This window comes from Rhinoderma darwinii, chromosome 1, assembly GCF_050947455.1.
Source record: "Rhinoderma darwinii isolate aRhiDar2 chromosome 1, aRhiDar2.hap1, whole genome shotgun sequence".
NCBI lineage: Eukaryota > Metazoa > Chordata > Amphibia > Anura > Rhinodermatidae > Rhinoderma > Rhinoderma darwinii.
Window position 1 is genome coordinate 380,286,658 of NC_134687.1, and position 16,921 is coordinate 380,303,578.

The 16,921-nt window shown below is 41.6% G+C and overlaps 1 protein-coding gene across 7 annotated transcripts in view; it reads right to left on the reverse strand.

Moving 5' to 3' along the window:
* PRUNE2 (prune homolog 2 with BCH domain) overlaps nt 1-16,921 on the reverse strand; it is a 444,626-nt gene that overhangs the window by 12,860 nt on the left and 414,845 nt on the right. For 3 of the 7 annotated variants that reach the window (XM_075828243.1, XM_075828230.1, XM_075828264.1), the window contains 2 exons: nt 12,636-12,671; nt 10,218-10,253 (listed from right to left, as the gene is read on the reverse strand). The exons of 1 other annotated variant lie outside the window; for it this stretch is intronic. In XM_075828243.1, the coding sequence (XP_075684358.1) occupies nt 10,218-10,253; nt 12,636-12,671 (72 nt within the window). The remainder of the gene's footprint in view (nt 1-10,217; nt 10,254-12,635; nt 12,672-16,921) is intronic. 3 more of the 7 variants (XM_075828248.1, XM_075828238.1, XM_075828253.1) reach the window with 2 other exon arrangements.

A 16,921-nucleotide genomic window follows, 5' to 3' on the forward strand; every position in this document is an offset into this window, starting at 1 on the left:
CCCCGGCAGGAGCTTGGTTATTCCTTGTCAAATAGAAAGATGGCTCTCTTCGTCCTTGTATTGACTACAGTGGTCTCAACCAGATCACAGTGAAGAATAAATATCCGTTGCCGCTGATCTCTGAACTATTTGATCGTATACGTGGTGCCAAGATTTTTTTTAAACTAGACCTGCGTGGGGCTTACAACCTAGTCTGGATTCACCAGGGTGATGAATGGAAGACTGCATTTAACACCGTGATGGACACTATGAGTATCTAGTAATGCCCTTCGGCCTGTGTGATGCTCTTGCGGTCTTCCAGAAGTTTGTTAATGACATTTTCCGTGACCTCCTCTATGTTTGTGTAGTAGTCTACCTTGATGACATCTTGATTTTTTCTCCAGACCTATGACGTATCAGAGACATGTCCATCAAGTTCTGCTACGGTTAAGGGAGAATTGTCTGTACGCCAAGTTGGAGAAGTGCGTGTTTGACAGAGATGCTCTTCCCTTCCTGGGCTACATCGTCTCGAATCGAGGTCTCGAGATGGATCCAGAGAATTTAAAGTCTGTCCTGGAATGGCCATGCCCTCAAAGCTTGAGGGCAATACAGCGCTTTTTGGGATTCGCCAAGTTTTACAGGCAATTTATTCCAAAATACTCCTCAGTGACATCTCCCATCTCTAACCTCACTAAGAAGGGTATGAACACCAAGGTGTGGACTCCCAAGGCATTCAATAGCCTAAAGAGTGCCTTCACGTCAGCCTCTATCCTCCATCATCCGGATGTCTCTTTGCAGTGCTCGTTGGAGGTGGACGCATCCTCTGTCGGTGCTGGTGCACTCCTGTTCCAGAGAGGTCCCAAGGGCAAGTCAAGGGTATGTGGATATTTCTCTAAGCTCTTCTCTTCTGCAGAACACAACTACTAGATTGGGGATCGGGAGTTACTGGCCATCAAATTGGCTCTGGAAGAGTGGAGACATCTACTAGAGGGCGCAGCTCATCCGATCCTAATTTTTACAGACCATAAGAATCTGACCTACCTCCAGACGCCCCAACGGCTGAACCCTCGTCAGGCCAGGTGGTCACTGTTCTTTACCAGGTTCCAGTTTGAGCTCCATTATCGCCCGGCCGACAAGAATGTGAGAGCCGATGCCTTGTCCAGGTCTTTCGAGACGGAAGACACCATGGAGATTCCACAGAACATTATTGATCCGTCTTGCATTGTCTCTGTCAATCCCCTGCAAGTTGGGGACATTCCTCCAGGGAGGACTTTTGTGCACCTGGCTGATCGTGGAAGAATCCTCCACTGGGGACACTCCTCTAGACTGGCAGGTCACGCAGGGGTCCGTAAGACCCGGGATCTGATTGCTCGTCATTTCTGGTGGCCCACGCTGCCCAAGGACATTATGGAATTAGTTTCTTCCTGTTCTGTATGTGCAGGTAACAAGGCCGCTCACTACAGACCAGCTGGTCTGCTCCAGCCATTGTTGTACCCCCTGAGGAAGCATCTAACGGCGAAACGCGCGTTGGGGTTCCCTGCGGTTGAGCCAACACGGACCTGTAAACTTTTTCTTCACACAATATGGGCAAGATTATATGCCTGACAGCTTATGACTGATACTGATTCTTCCCGTTGCCACCCCCCCCCCACCTTCATTAGATGTTTATTTAGAGGGGATTTTGGAGGCTATCAGGGTGCTTCAGTTTTTTTAACCCAATGTGGTTGAGATTTTTTTCACACAATAGTGATAAGTAGTCTGGGTGTTTTGTAGTCTATCCATTATTTCTGATTAGTCAGTACTCTCCCTGTTGTGCTCTTTCATACCGCAGTGGTTTTACTAGAGTCCTAAAAACCCCTCTGGGGTTTTTTAAATGTTTGTTAATGTATGTTATATTTGTATAATAAAACCATTATATTTTCATATGTACTTTGACTGTGAGCTCTAATTTTTCGGTATGGTTCTAATTGTTATGGAGCAGTCTATATGCTAATTATGGGGGGAAGTTGGTGTCTCACACTTTACCCAGCCCACAATTATAATACGCTTGGAGCCTATTTATTTACCATTGCCTGTGCCCAATGCTCCCTGGCAGCATATAGCTATGGACTTTATTACGGACCTGCCTCTCTCTGCTGGATGCAGTGCTGTCTGGGTGGTGGTGGACCGATTTTCGAAGATGGCCCACTTCGTTCCTTTGACCGGTCTTCCTTCTGCTCCTCAGCTGGCCAAGCTGTTCATCCAACACGTCTTCCGCCTGCACGGCTTGCCGCAGCATATTGTTTCTGATTGGGGGGTTCAGTTTACCTCGATGTTCTGGAGAGCCCTCTGCGGACTCCTCGGTGTGAAGTTGGACTTTTCCTCAGCCTACCATCTTCAGTTCAAGGGTCAGGTCGAGAGGATCAATCAGATCTTGGAGAACTACCTACGCCACTTCATCTCCAAGCAGCATGATGACTGGGTGCAGTTGCGCCCATAGGCTGAATTCTGCTACTATAATCACACCAGCGAGTCCACAAGGAATACACTGTTCTTCATTGTCTAAGGCCAACACCCAAGAATTCCTCTCCCGGTGCCTGATACTTCCGGGGTACCAGCGGCTGACTCCGCTTTTGGAGACTTCCTGCAGATCTGGCAGCAGACTCGATACTCCATCCTAATGGCAGTCGACCGCATGAAACGGAAGGCTGACACAAGGAGAAGAGAACCTCCTCAGTTTCTTCCTGGCACAAAGGTCTGGCTGTCTTCTAGGAATATCTGGGGTGCCGTTGTGCAAATTTGCTCCCAGGTTCCTCGGACCATTTGAGATCCTGCAGCAGATCAAACCTCTAGCCTACAAGCTTCGGCTGCCTCCTACCCTCAGGATCCCCAACTCCTTCCATGTCTCCCTCCTGAAACCGGTGGTTCTGAACTGCTATACCAAGACTCCTAGCCCTGCGGTTGCCTCCAACGGCCATTCGGACACCTTTGAGGTTAAGGAGATCTTGGGCACCAAGAAAGTGAGAGGAAAAACTTTTTATTTGGTGGATTGGAGGCGGTTTGGTCCTGAAGAGAGGTCCTGGGAGGCAGAGGAGAACCTCAATGCCCCTACTCTTCTGAAAAAGTTTCTCTCTCACTCTGGTCCCAAGAAGAGGGGGCGTAAGAGGGGGAATACTGTAATGTCTGTGGCTGCGGGCCGTCACCTCCAATCTCCTCCTGACCGCCGCAGCCACGAGTCGGCAAGCGATGGCCCCAGCCTCCTCCTCAGGAGACGCCAGCGCTCGCGTCCACTCGCCTCATCCGGATCACGTAGGGTGCGTGCCCACGCTCGTGACCGCTCTTAAATGGGCAGCACGCGCACCGGACTTCTGATGAACTTGAACCCGTGAGTACCCTGGACTATAAGAGGGCTCCAGTTCCCTGCTTCTATGCCTGAGCGTTGTTGATGTTTCCTAAGTTTGTCTATGTGATGGCCTCCTAGTGTTTTCCTGTTCCTGTTCCCTTCATTCCATACTATCCTGGTCGAGTACTATGCTGTACCAAAGTCGTGTCGTGCTGTATCCCACGTCTGACCTGCTTCACCTCGCCTGACGTCTACCTGCTGCCTAATCCCAGCTGAGCCTGCCTTGCTGCTGTCCGAGGTGCCACAGGTACCTGTACGAGCTATAGATATTGACCTGCGCCCTGTTGGCCAGATGCCTTACCGCCAAGGCGGTACGGCCCAGTGGTTCCATAGACCCTTTGTGACAGCTCTAGACCACCCAATGATGAATATGTGTTTACCATCATACTGTAATTAATGTATTTTACTACGGAGGTAACATTAAAAGGCTAGACTAGGGGTGAACAGCCTTACTGGTCTGAAGGCTACATCATTAGATTATTCCACTTCCTAAAGCCAAAATAAAACTTAAAGGAGTATTCTATTCCAATCTGAGACATTTATGGCATATTTACTAGAGCATCATTTCCCAAACTGTGGGTCATGACTCCCTGGGGGGTCATGTGAAGACCTCACGACCCACTCACCGATGGCCCTGGGCCCACTGTGGCATGTCCCGGTTTCAACTGTATCTGTGTCTTCAGGATGCAAATACAGTTGAATCCAATGCTAGAGCAGGGAGCTGACGGCTCCTTGCTCCAGCATTCACTATGTAATACTGACAGTGAGCAACTGTAGTGACGTCATTGCGCCTGTCTGTGCCGAGCCACAAACTGCACAGACCGTAGGGATCTCACAGAGGGATCGCATCCATTCATCGTTGGAGCGGGGATAGGTGAGTAAATATTTGAATATTTTTTATTAGGCACTATGGGGGCATTATACTTGGTAGGAGTACACTATGGGGCAGCTATGGGGACATTATACTGTGTGGGGGCAGCTATGGGGCATTATACGGTGTTGGCGCACTAAGGGGCAATTATACTGTGTGGAGGCAGCTATGAGGACATTATTCCCTGTGTGTGGGGGCAGCTTTAGGGGCATTATGCTGTGTGGGGGACACAAAGGGGGCATTAGACTGTGTGGGGGCTTCTATACGGGTATTATCCTATGGGGGCAGCTAGAGAAGCATTATACTGTGTGGGTGCCACTAAAAGGTCATTATACTGTGTGGGGGCCCACTGGAATGGTGCCCACTGAGATGTATTTCACCCCCCCTCCCCCAGTGCTAAACCCCTATCTACACCTCTGATGGCCACTGTTGGACCGTTCGGGTCACATGACCAACCCACAGCAGCCATAGTCAGACCTCAGCTACGCATGGCAGCAGGATACCTTGAGCCCGTCCCCTCTCCCGTTCACACAATTAAAATTGTTTTGGATGCTGCAGGGACTTATTTTTCGAAGTACCGGCGTCTAGTTATACATGATGGGGCTAAGTACGGTCGTGGGGGATCCCAAACAAAAGTCTCAGCCAAAAGTGGGTCCCGGCACTAGCGGGTGCTCACATATTTCCTCAAAGACCTACATCTAATGACAGAACTCTGTTTTATGCATCAGAAGGATGTGCCTGTCTTTTGTATCCTAATAGTTGGGAAATGCACAGAAAAACTTGTGCACCCCTAGGCTAAACCTTACAATCATTATTGTTGGTCAAGTAAGCAATAAATCACCCAAACTGCACTCCTGTCTCAAGGTAAAGGATAAATAAGTTCAGAAAATATCAGGTACTACAGGCCCTAGGCTATGTTCACATCTACGTCAGGGCTCCGTACCAACGGACCTTTCCGATGGAACGGAGCCCTGACTGACACAAACTGAAAACATAGGTTTCCGTTTCCATCACCATTGATTTCAATGGTGACGGATCCGGTGCCAATGGTTTCCATTTGTCTCTGTTGTGCAAGGGATCCGTCGTTTTGACGGGATGAATACCGTAGTCGACTACGGTATTCATCCCGTCAAAACGACGGAACCCTTGCACAACGGAGACAAACTAAAACCATTGGCACCGGATCCGTCACCATTGAAATAGTGATGGAAACGGAAACCTATGGTGTCAGTTTGTGTCAGTCAGGGCTCCGTTCCGACGGAAAGCTCAGATGGAACGTCGGAACGGAGCACTGACGCAGATGTGAACGAAGCTTAAGTTATACATACAATGATGTTGAAAAGTGTAGTTATACATGCATTGATTTTGAAAAGTGTAGTATACCACCATACAGGCTCATTACACATACCATTGCTGTGTGTATGAGCCCTAAGTTAGAGTAGATGAGAAAGTTAAAGGGAATGTCTTATGTATTTAATTTTAATTTCATTAAATCGATTTACATACAGTGAAGGAAATAAGTATTTGATCCCTTGCTGATTTTGTAAGTTTGCCCACTGTCAAAGTCATGAACAGTTTAGAATTTTTAGGCTAGGTTAATTTTACCAGTGAGAGATGGATTATATATATATAAAAAAAAAAAAAAAAAACGGAAAATCACATAGTCAAAATTCTATATATTTATTTGCATTGTGCACAGAGAAATAAGTATTTGATCCCCTACCAACCATTAAAAGTTCGGCCTCCTCCAGACCAGTTACACGCTCCAAATCAACTTGGTGCCTGCATTAAAGACAGCTGTTTTAAATGGTCACCAGTATAAAAGACTCCTGTCCACAGACTCAATTAATCAGTCTGACTCTTACCTCTACAACATGGGCAAGACCAAAGAGCTTTCTAAGGATGTCAGGGACAAGATCATAGACCTGCACAAGGCTGGAATGGGCTACAAAACCATAAGTAAGACTCTGGGTGAGAAGGAGACAACTGTTGGTGCAATAGTAAGAAAATGGAAGACATACAAAATGACTGTCAATCGACATCGATTTGGGGCTCCATGCAAAATCTCACCTCGTGGGGTATCCTTGATCGTGAGGAAGGTGAGAGCTCAGCCGAAAACTACACGGGGGGAACTTGTTAATGATCTCAAGGCAGCTGGGACCACAGTCACCAAGAAAACCATTGGTAACACATTACGCCGTAATGGATTAAAATCCTGCAGTGCCCGCAAGGTCCCCCTGCTCAAGAAGGCACATGTACAGGCCCGTCTGAAGCTTGCAAATGAACATCTGGATAATTCTGAGAGTGATTGGGAGAAGGTGCTGTGGTCAGATGAGACTAAAATTTAGCTCTTTGGCAATAACCCAACTCGCCGTGTTTGGAGGAAGAGAAATGCTGCCTATGACCCAAAGAACACAGTCCCCACTGTCAAGCATGGAGGTGGAAACATTATGTTTTGGGGGTGTTTCTCTGCTAAAGGGCACAGGACTACTTCACCGCATCAATGGGAGAATGGATGGAGCCATGTACCGTCAAATCCTGAGTGACAACCTCCTTCCCTCCACCAGGACATTAAAAATGGCTCGTGGCTGGGTCGTCCAGCACGACAATGACCCGAAACATACAGCCAAGGCAACAAAGGAGTGGCTCAAAAAGAAGCACATTAAGGTCATGGAGTGGCCTAGCCAGTCTCCAGACCTTAATCCCATCGAAAACTTATGGAGGGAGCTGAAGATTCGAGTTGCCAAGCGACAGCCTCAAAATCTTAATGATTTACAGATGATCTGCAAAGAGGAGTGGGCCAAAATTCCATCTAACGTGTGCAAACCTCATCATCAACTTCAAAAAACATCTGCCTGCTGTACTTGCCAACAAGGGTTTTGCCACCAAGTATTAAGTCTTGTTTGCCAAAGGGATCAATTACTTATTTCTCTGTGCACAATGCAAATAAATATATATAAATTTTGACAATGTGATTTTCTTTTTTTTTTTTAAATATAAGCTCTCTCTCACTGGTAAAATTAACCTAGCCTAAAAATTCTAGACTGTTCATGTCTTTGACAGTGGGCAAACTTACAAAATCAGCAAGGGATCAAATACTTATTTCCTTCACTGTATGTAGAAGGGAAATAATTTGTTTGTTCTTTTTTAAAAAAATATTGTAGTTTGTAAAACTTCCCTAGTGTCAGCTAGATTGTAGATGCACACTTGCTCTCAGTAAAGCAGCAGGGTTTGTGCTTTATGGCAGCTACAATGATTGGGAATTAATGGACACAAAGTGTAATTAGATAATACAGTCTCCAGAAACTAATGGAGTGCAGCCCCTCCCTCAGAGACCAGGTAGTAGTAGGGGAGCAGTATATAGACTCTGATCTGTGTGTAGCTTTAGCATCTTGCCTTATTTAGGCAAGCAGTAGAAAAGAGCTGTCATCGGTCATTAAATCCCCCAACCCTCTAATGATAATGAGATTGCTGTGCTAAACATACCCCAGTCTACCAGCAAAGTTGAAAGTGAGCTGCAGAAACAGGAAATGACCATATACTGTGTGTGCTCTAGTGACTAATGTGGAAACTGAAAAATTTCAAGATACATACAAAAAAAATCACCAAAAATGTTAAAATAATATGTTTAGAATTAAAATCTAATTTAAATAATATTACATTTTCTGATGGTACATTCCTTTTAAAATATTCCAGTATTTACAGATGATATATCTATTCGTATGTATATGTGGACTAGACATGTTCTGAAAATAAAGATTACTAACGCTAAGGAACTGTATGTTTTCCCCCAAATATATTAGTATCACTGTGGGCATATTTAACAATTTCCCTAATTTATGTCTGTATGGGTTTTTTTAGGCTGAAAACAAATTTGTAGCTCTAGGCTCATTCAATAAACTGAAGAGGTGTTTTTTACTTGCTGTTTATGGAATATCTCCCAGATGTAACCAGTTAACAAGTTCTACTCTATTTTTAACAGGAATGGTATAACAGATACGGTCATATTGGAGACATAATGAATGGGGTAAGTATAAGGAAAGTGCAATGAATATTATTCTTATGCTTTAAGGAAATCATTGCACAGAATAATGAAGCTATTGTTACTGGCACTGGTGATCATTCTTAGTTTCCTTTTTTACATACGTATAACACAATTGTGGAAAAAGAACGTACAGTACAGATCATGTGTACAGTGTCTGAATACAGACTATGTGGATTACTGACATTTAAATGACTTGGCGCAAGCAACAACAGGGTGGAAAAGGCACTAGTCATCCACTAGACAGGGAGTGTTACTGTACAATGTGTAAGTGGCTTCAGTTACATCTGCCAAATTAATTGCCAATGATAGTTAAGAGGTTAGTTACTGGCATGGAGAACTGTTATAAAAGCCAAAAAGGTTTCTCATGCGGTTGTGAATAAAGTTATTTTTTTTACCTTTTTCTTCAATATATATTTTTAAATACATAAGCTTTTTGGAGGAAAAATAAAATACAATAAGATATAAATGTATCAGTTTGTGATTGACGGTGAAGAGAGAAAGAGGAACAAGAGGATGCAAAATACTTGAAGTGGTAGTCACACAATTATAAGTTCACTTATAAAGATATATATTAAAGCATCTTCAGCCAGCATGCATGTTACTTGATTTATTGTGGCCTCCAATAGAGCATGAACAGGTACTATGTACAAGGGTGCAAAAATGTGCTTTATGTATCTTCATTATTGCCAATTGTGGTAAAAATGACCTTGATATGCTAATACTACCAATAAAAGGCACCTGGCTTAAGAATTATTTTATTAATTATTGAAATAATGAAGAGTGATTTAGTCTATAGATTGTGGGCAAATTGAGCAGTAACAAAGGAGCATCTGTCATCAAATTGATGTTTTTGTTGTTTTTGGATCAATCATTTTCGGGTGATATAATAAATATGTTTTGCATGATGTGAGGTTAACTTTCTTAAATAGTGATCCGCACAATTTTTTTTATCAAAAGAGCTACTGAATATTTATTCTTGCACCCACCCTTGTCTTACACGTTTAGTATACCTACATTAAAGACCAAAAACACTCAAAAGTGATGTTCATAAGACATCTTAAAAGATCGCATTGGTAGAGTCCATGGAGTTAGACCTCCATTTGGTGATCCATGCTTGCAGACAACACTGATTTAATCTTCTGACCGATATCTATGACATGGTAGAAAATATGCTGACAGTTGACTGGCCTGTATAACAGTTTTATATATACTTCTGAGCTACAGGTCCACCTATGAAAAATAGTGTAACGTGACCCTAAGAAAGGAAGATACATGATTGAATTGATACTACAATGAAAATATTATAATCTCATATTGATTGCAGATCATAGAATAGTGACAAATTCTCTTAAATGATCTGTTTACAAACTCAACATCAAGTTCTAGGCTTTCTATATGTGACAGTAATAACTAAACAGGTTTTTGCGCCTATGCATGCAATAAAATCCCAACCTTCACTGTATTCCAGCACTCATATGAAAATACAAACACATATTATATATTAAACAGCTAAGGCTTCTTTCACACTACCGTTAATATACGTTTACCTCTCTTCCGTCAGAGGAAGAGAGGATCGAAAGATTAAACGGAAAGCAACGGTTCCGTTACAATTACCATTGATTTCAATGGTAATTCTTTTGTTTCAGTTGCTTTCTGTTTGTCTCCATTCGCTAGGTTTCCGGTTTTTTTCACAGAAACAAAAGTTCTGCAGACTGCACTTTTGCTTCCGTAAAAAAAAACGGAAATCTAGTGAACTTAGACAAACGGAAAAAAACTGAAAAAAAAAAAGAATTACCATTGAAATCAATGGTAATTCTAACGGAACCGTTGCTTTCCGTTTAATCTTTCGATCCGCTCTTCCTCTGACGTAAGAGAGGTAAACATATATTAACGGTAGTGTGAACTTAGCCTTATTGTCATGTAGGCAAGTGGTTTCTTACTTTGCAGCTTCAGCTTCTTTCAATTCTTCATCCAGTCTGCATCAGTAATCATTTATTGAGGTTAAAAAAAATAAAAAAAGGAGAACAAAAGAAAAAAGGGAAAGAAGCAAGCATAACATAAGCAAAGCAAAGCCAGATTTCAGGGCAGTCATAAATATTTTTAAGGTTGCGCTATTCATTTGAAGTTCAGATTGTTCTGTGCTATAGGGAATGAAGATGAATAATCTAGGCGCTGTTACATCTAGTACAATTTCCACATGTATTGGCAGCTCCACTTAGTTCCCAGCTTATTTACAAAAAATGCCCCATCTCTTTAGGTATTTCTAAACTTCGACTGTTGGTTGTTCGTCTTCCATCCCTTATGAATCTGGTCCACAAGAAGCTACAGCAACAGTTGCACTGTGACCAAGATCACTGGAATTTAAGGGGTTCTATGATGAACTAGAATACATTTTTAATTTAAAAATAAATAAATCTAAAGGCCTGTTTTTGTATTGTATGTTTTGCGTTACACAGAAGCAGATCTCGGGGATCAATACCTGTAGCATGTGTATTATAGTTTATACATGCTGCCAAGATGATCATCCAAATAGAGAAGCTGCCTGCACAACATCTCTGTATAGACTTTCTATGTATGATACCATCAAAATAAATAAATAAATCAAGTTGAGTTCTCTTGAAGGCCAATACATTGATACAGAAGCAGAGCACTATAGGTAATCTCTCAAAAAGCATGAGTTTAAATATATCATAAAACCCTATTAATTTCAATTAAAACTCCTTTTACTATTCGTTCTATGAATTTTCTCTTAATACGTCAATACAATTCAGTATATTTATATAAACTAATGAAAATAAGAAGTAACTAATCCCATTAAGCCTTGTTCACATCAGCTCTGATCTGTTTCGACGGGTCTCCGGTGATTTTTAAGGCAATAATAGTGGAGTCTACTGCCCTAGTAGTCTTGTAATGAAACACACCTGAACCCTGATGGATCCACCAATAAAGTCAATGGGATCAGTTACAATTTATTAGGATCCATTTTGATCATGGCTCCATTAAAGGAACTCTGTTTCCTCTAAAAAATCCTCCTAAACCACAGTAATTAGTAAATAACTTAAAAGACGCTGATTCCAAATCTGCAATTTTTATCCTTCTACTCATTTGCCTCCCTCGCTGTAAGCCCACAAACTGTCCATGTGCCGCATGCTGATGGCCAGTCCTAGTATTCCTCTCCATTATATGGCAAAGTTTAGGAGTCTTCTTGATACATGAAGTGCATGGCCAGTTTGCGGGCTCACAGAAGGGGAATGCAAGTAAGTAGAAAGATAAAAAAATAAGCTTTGGAATCAGCGTCTTTTAAGAGATATACTAATTATTGTAGTTCAAGGGGTTTTCGGAGCTGACAAAGTCTCTTTGACAAGCTATGACACTAGTGTGAACAGTAGGTTACTTTTTGTACTGGCAAGAAAATAAATCCAGAATCCTGGTTAATATGGACAATCCCTCCAATTGTCTTTCACAGGAATTTCTATAGGTAAACCCGAATGTTCCAATGAGTGTGAGCGGATTTAGAGACCTAGTGGCATTACAAAAATATCATTTTAAAAAGTGAGAAATTACCGTTTAAAACTTTTCATTTCAGTAGCTTTGACCCAGTAATAGAATGAAGATGAGTTATGACGGTGACAGCACCTGACTATTCACTAAATACTGTATGTTGTAATATACTTGTTTTAACAAGTAGCATCTATTAAAAAATAAGGGAAAAGCAAATAAAGTGATGGAGCCAATCTAACAGTAGACAGTACTTAAAGTGTACAGTAGACCCTGCTTAAGTAACATTAATGTACTGTGCTATAACTGCATAAACAGCGACTCCACCATGTACTTATATTATCATAAACACTACTTTTTCAAGCAATCTGATACTCTGCAGATAATTCCCATATTTATATGCAGACTATCAGACCTAGGATGTTTTACAACACTCATAATAGGGGTTGCATATGCAAATATGTATTTTTCCTGGGAATAAACTTTATTTGCTTCATGGTGCTGCTTATGTGACAGCCTTTATCTGAAATGTGCAATAAAATCTTCAGTCCCCAAGCTTGGCTAAGCAGGACGAACCAAGCACAAAGCAGCAGGGAAAGAGAAAACATGCTAACCGCATAAAAAGCAACATATCGTGTTACCGTAAAGCAAGCTGCAGCCAAAAAGTAGAAGGTTACATTTTCCTACAGTTGTTTTAGTTATTATTATTGAAAGCAAACCTTAGTAATGGTACCTTGCAGTGCGATGCCTACTTACACATGCAGGTATAGATAGGCATTCTGACTGCAGAGAGCACAGGCCAAAAATGATGCACATTCTTGCACTGGTTAGTAGAAGTAAGGGCTGTTTGATGAATTTACCTCACATTCCTTGGAAAACACCTTGTTTCTTCATACCTTCCGAGAGAAAAGTGATTGAGTTGGGATATTAAGGAGAGGGGATTGAAGCTAGGGGGAGAGGGGGGGGGGGGAGGAATGTGCAGTGTGTAGTTTCATATACTCCGTACATAATACGTCTGTGGATTTCACAGTTTTAGAAAATACACCGTTTCAGAACTGTGACCGTTGTAAATCCAAATGGCCTTTAAAGGAACACTCCGGTCATAAATAAAAAAAAATCAGCCAGGGCGTTGTGTTTATATGTATGTGTTCCTTTTACATTGTATAGTATTTGTGCTTTATGTTGTTTGCTGTTACTACAGATTTTCTACATTGTAGCACCAAGTGGCTGCTATCTCAATGACAATATTTTTCAGGCCAGTAATTGAGTCAACTGTATGTTAAAAACCTCTCCTTACACATATATCAGTATGAAGGTGTACACAACTGTGCCCTTCCCAGGCTGGGAAAATGTGAAACCGACAGCTAGAAATGATGGGACATGGAACCTTATTGACAGAACAATGAGGGATTCATACATTTTAACATTATCCAAGCCCCATCATGAATGGTGTCCTATTAGCATCCTGCTGAAGGGTAGCCATCATTGTAATATTAGGAGTACATGAGTATATTTTCTATACTGACCCACCCAATTGGCTCAGGACAGCACTGCTCTATTGTAATGGCTAGCACAGGCTACAGCTGCAGCCTAGTAAGGCACACTAGGGAATCTATATAATAACACAATTCGGGTAAATTAAACCTTGGGGGCTTGTAGATCTCCGTAACTGACCAAAAGCTGAATTTTTCGTTTTGACTGGAGGGAACCTTTAACCCATTGACAGTTACCCATCATTAAAGTCTACCTCGACTCGCAAAAAGCCTTTCCTGTAATGTTATAACAATAAATAACATGTTGCTATGCATTTTCCTCTAAAGTCCTCAATTTCGTATGTTCTCATGTTTTCTTCTCCCCATCTGTCATTGACTTCTCTACATTCTATACATGTAAAATAAAATTCATGTGGTCACTAGTAGCCATTTAATGCAGCACACTGGTCCCACCCATGATACAGGAGGTTGTCTGGTCAATGATTAAGTTGGGAGGACAGGTTATGTAGGAAGGGCAAATAAGAGTTAGATGAAATAACACAAAGCTGTCCTGTGGCATAGTTATTTGCATCAGTGGCCAATTTTAATTGTCCAAGTGAAGTTAAAGGGTTGTATAAGGAAAGCGGCATCTGTTTGTTTTCCAGACACAGCACCAGTCTTTTTCATAGGCTGCTTCTGGTATTGCAATTGTGCCTCATTCACTTGGAGTAGTAAAATCAGACACAGCCCAGAGTCAGGAGTTGCACTGTTTCTGGAAAAAACATACCGAAAATTCCTACGTTGCCAAAATCAGCCCATCGTGAACCATAAAAAAGTGATTTTATTCCTCCTGGCACTGTATACAAATGAGCACTGAAGAGTCCTTAGATTCCAGGAAGTGTCCTGCATTCCTAACTGAAACCACATAGAATGCAGGACACTTCCTGGATTGCAGGACACTTCTGTGCTCATTTGCATAAGGTGTGCAGAGGATTAGAAGCACTTTTTTCTGGTTCATGATGGACTGACTTGGGCAACATAGGGCAACATTGAAAGACAATCATCCTTGCCTATATAGCACTATTAGCAGTTTTTGTGATGCAAGAGAATTTAACTCTTCTGTGCTTGGTTTCCCAGCAGAGTGGGGCAACTCGTGATCAGCTTATCTACATGGGAACCTGACAAAACAGGATTGTCCAAAGCAGACAACCCCTTTAAGCATTGTAGTGTAAAAATTATATTTCCTTCATTTGTAGATGAACTTCAGGCAAAAGCCATTCTAGGAACAACTGTATTTCAATAAAATGTACAGGCAATGGTGTGGGCAACCATATTGGCTGCCTATAAGGGTTCTCAGTTGGCTTCCATCACATAGTAGTAAATGAGGAAGGAGATCTCCTAGTCCGATGGATACTTTTTCAGCAGAAGATGAACTCATAATGTAATTTTATATTATTAATATGCACCTTTTTTTAAATTATATATTGTTTAGAAAGAATGCATTAATTTAGTCCTGTTATAACTAGTATAAAAAATTCTGAAAAATGTAAGCCAAATCTGCACTGTACTTGGAATAAGTTCTAAGTTTATGTATTCTAAGGCCTCCTGCACACGGCTGTAGCTGTGTGCACGGTCCGTGATTACGGCAAGGATGGGCCGCGGAGTGTCATCTTCCGGCTGTCTGCAATCACGGACCGTGCACACACAAGATGTGCATTCATTTCAATGAGCCTGGACCACAAATGCGGATCGTATAATGACGTGCCCTAATTATTTTGCAGTATGGGCTCCGGGCAACGCACGGACCATGAAAACCACGGTCGTGTGCATTGGCCCATAGGATAGCATGTGTTCTATACTATCCGGAATTGTGGTTCCGCAAGTGCGGATAGTATACGGCAGCAAAACTACAGTCGTGACGCCTAACATGACAAAATGCATCAACATTTCAAAGAGGCAACTTTATCAAAGTTTTAGCTCAGTTAATTTATTGAATGTTTACTCACATAACACTTTATTATGACATGCCTCTTTGACCTACCTACTGTTCCTATGTACAGTCTGACAGACTGAGCGTTACTACAGTGACATTATTCAATGTGAAAAACCATTAAGTAAACTGAATATCTTTTTCCACACATCACAGTGCACATGTATCTTAAGAAACCTGCTTGTGTGGGAAAATGTATATTTCTGAGTATTCAGAATATTGCACACACGTATACGTATATATATATATATATATATATATATATATATATATATATATATATATATATAAAATGTGCGTGTGTGCAGCAGATGACCTGGCTCCCCAAACCATCACTGACTGTGGAAACTTCATACTGGACCGCAAGCCACTTGGATTGAGTGCCTCTCCACTCTTCCTCCAGACTCTGGGACATTGATTTCCAAATGAAATGCAAAATTTACTTTCACTGAAAACAGGACTCTGGACCCTGAGCAACAGTGTTGCTCCACTGTGTTATATCAAGTCCAGAGTCAATGCAGCCGTCTAGCAGGAGATTTTAGAGCACTTCATGCTTCCCTCTGCTGACAAGCTTCATGGAGATGCTGATTTCATTTTCCAGCAGGACTTGCCACCTGCCCACACTGCCAAAATTACCAATACCTGGTTTAACAACCACAGGATCACTGCGCTTGATTGGCCAGCAAACTCGCCTGACCTAAACCCCATAGAGAATCTATGGGGTATTATCAAGAGGAAGATGAGACACCAGACCCAACAATACAGACGAGCTGAAGGCCGATCAAAGCAACCTGGGCTTCCATAACACCCCAGCAGTGCCACAGGCTGATCGCCTCCATGCCACGCCGCATTGATGCAGTAATTCATGCAAAAGGAGCCCCGACCAAGTGTTGAGGGCATATACTGGACATGCTTTTCAGTAGGCCAACATTTCAGTATTAAAAATCATTTTTGAAATTGGGCTTATATAATACTCTTGTTTTCTGAGACACTAAATTTTGGGTTTTCATTAACTGTTAGCCATAATCTTTAACATTAAAAGAAAAAAATGCTGGAGATAGATCACTCTGTGTGTAATGAATCCATATAAATTACTCATGATCAGCTGTTGCCACTTTAAGCTAATTTTGATAAAGAAAATAATTATGCTTAATAACGTTACTCTGCATATTGACCTTAAAACTAAACTTAGTTATAAATTTAGCCATGAATTACGTAACTGTAATGTCATCAGATAATTTTACCAATTGAATGGTTAAATAGTAGACGTAATTGAGAACTATCCAAGAATTGAGTATTTTGGACTGTAAATCATTTGGTGCAGTTAATAAAACTATGTAACTTGTTTCCATTCGTAGCAATATGAAGCGGAATTAGAGGAAAACTACTTATGATTCTGAATTAAATTATTTATTCTTCTCTATACATGTTTAGTGCTAGGTCCAGAATTCTGCTGGTTCCTGTAATAAGAGAGCAGTACACAGTCGGAGCTCAGATGAGACAATATGGGGCTACACACAAATAGGGCCTTAACTTGGGGCTTGACCAATCTTGGTTTCCACCATTGTTTCGTTTTCATACCCATGGAATTGTCAGTGAGATCCATCGTTTAATATGTAAAGTATCTTGTGGTACATCTAGATTTAATAACAGCCATTTTACAGACACGAGGAGTCCAGTTCTT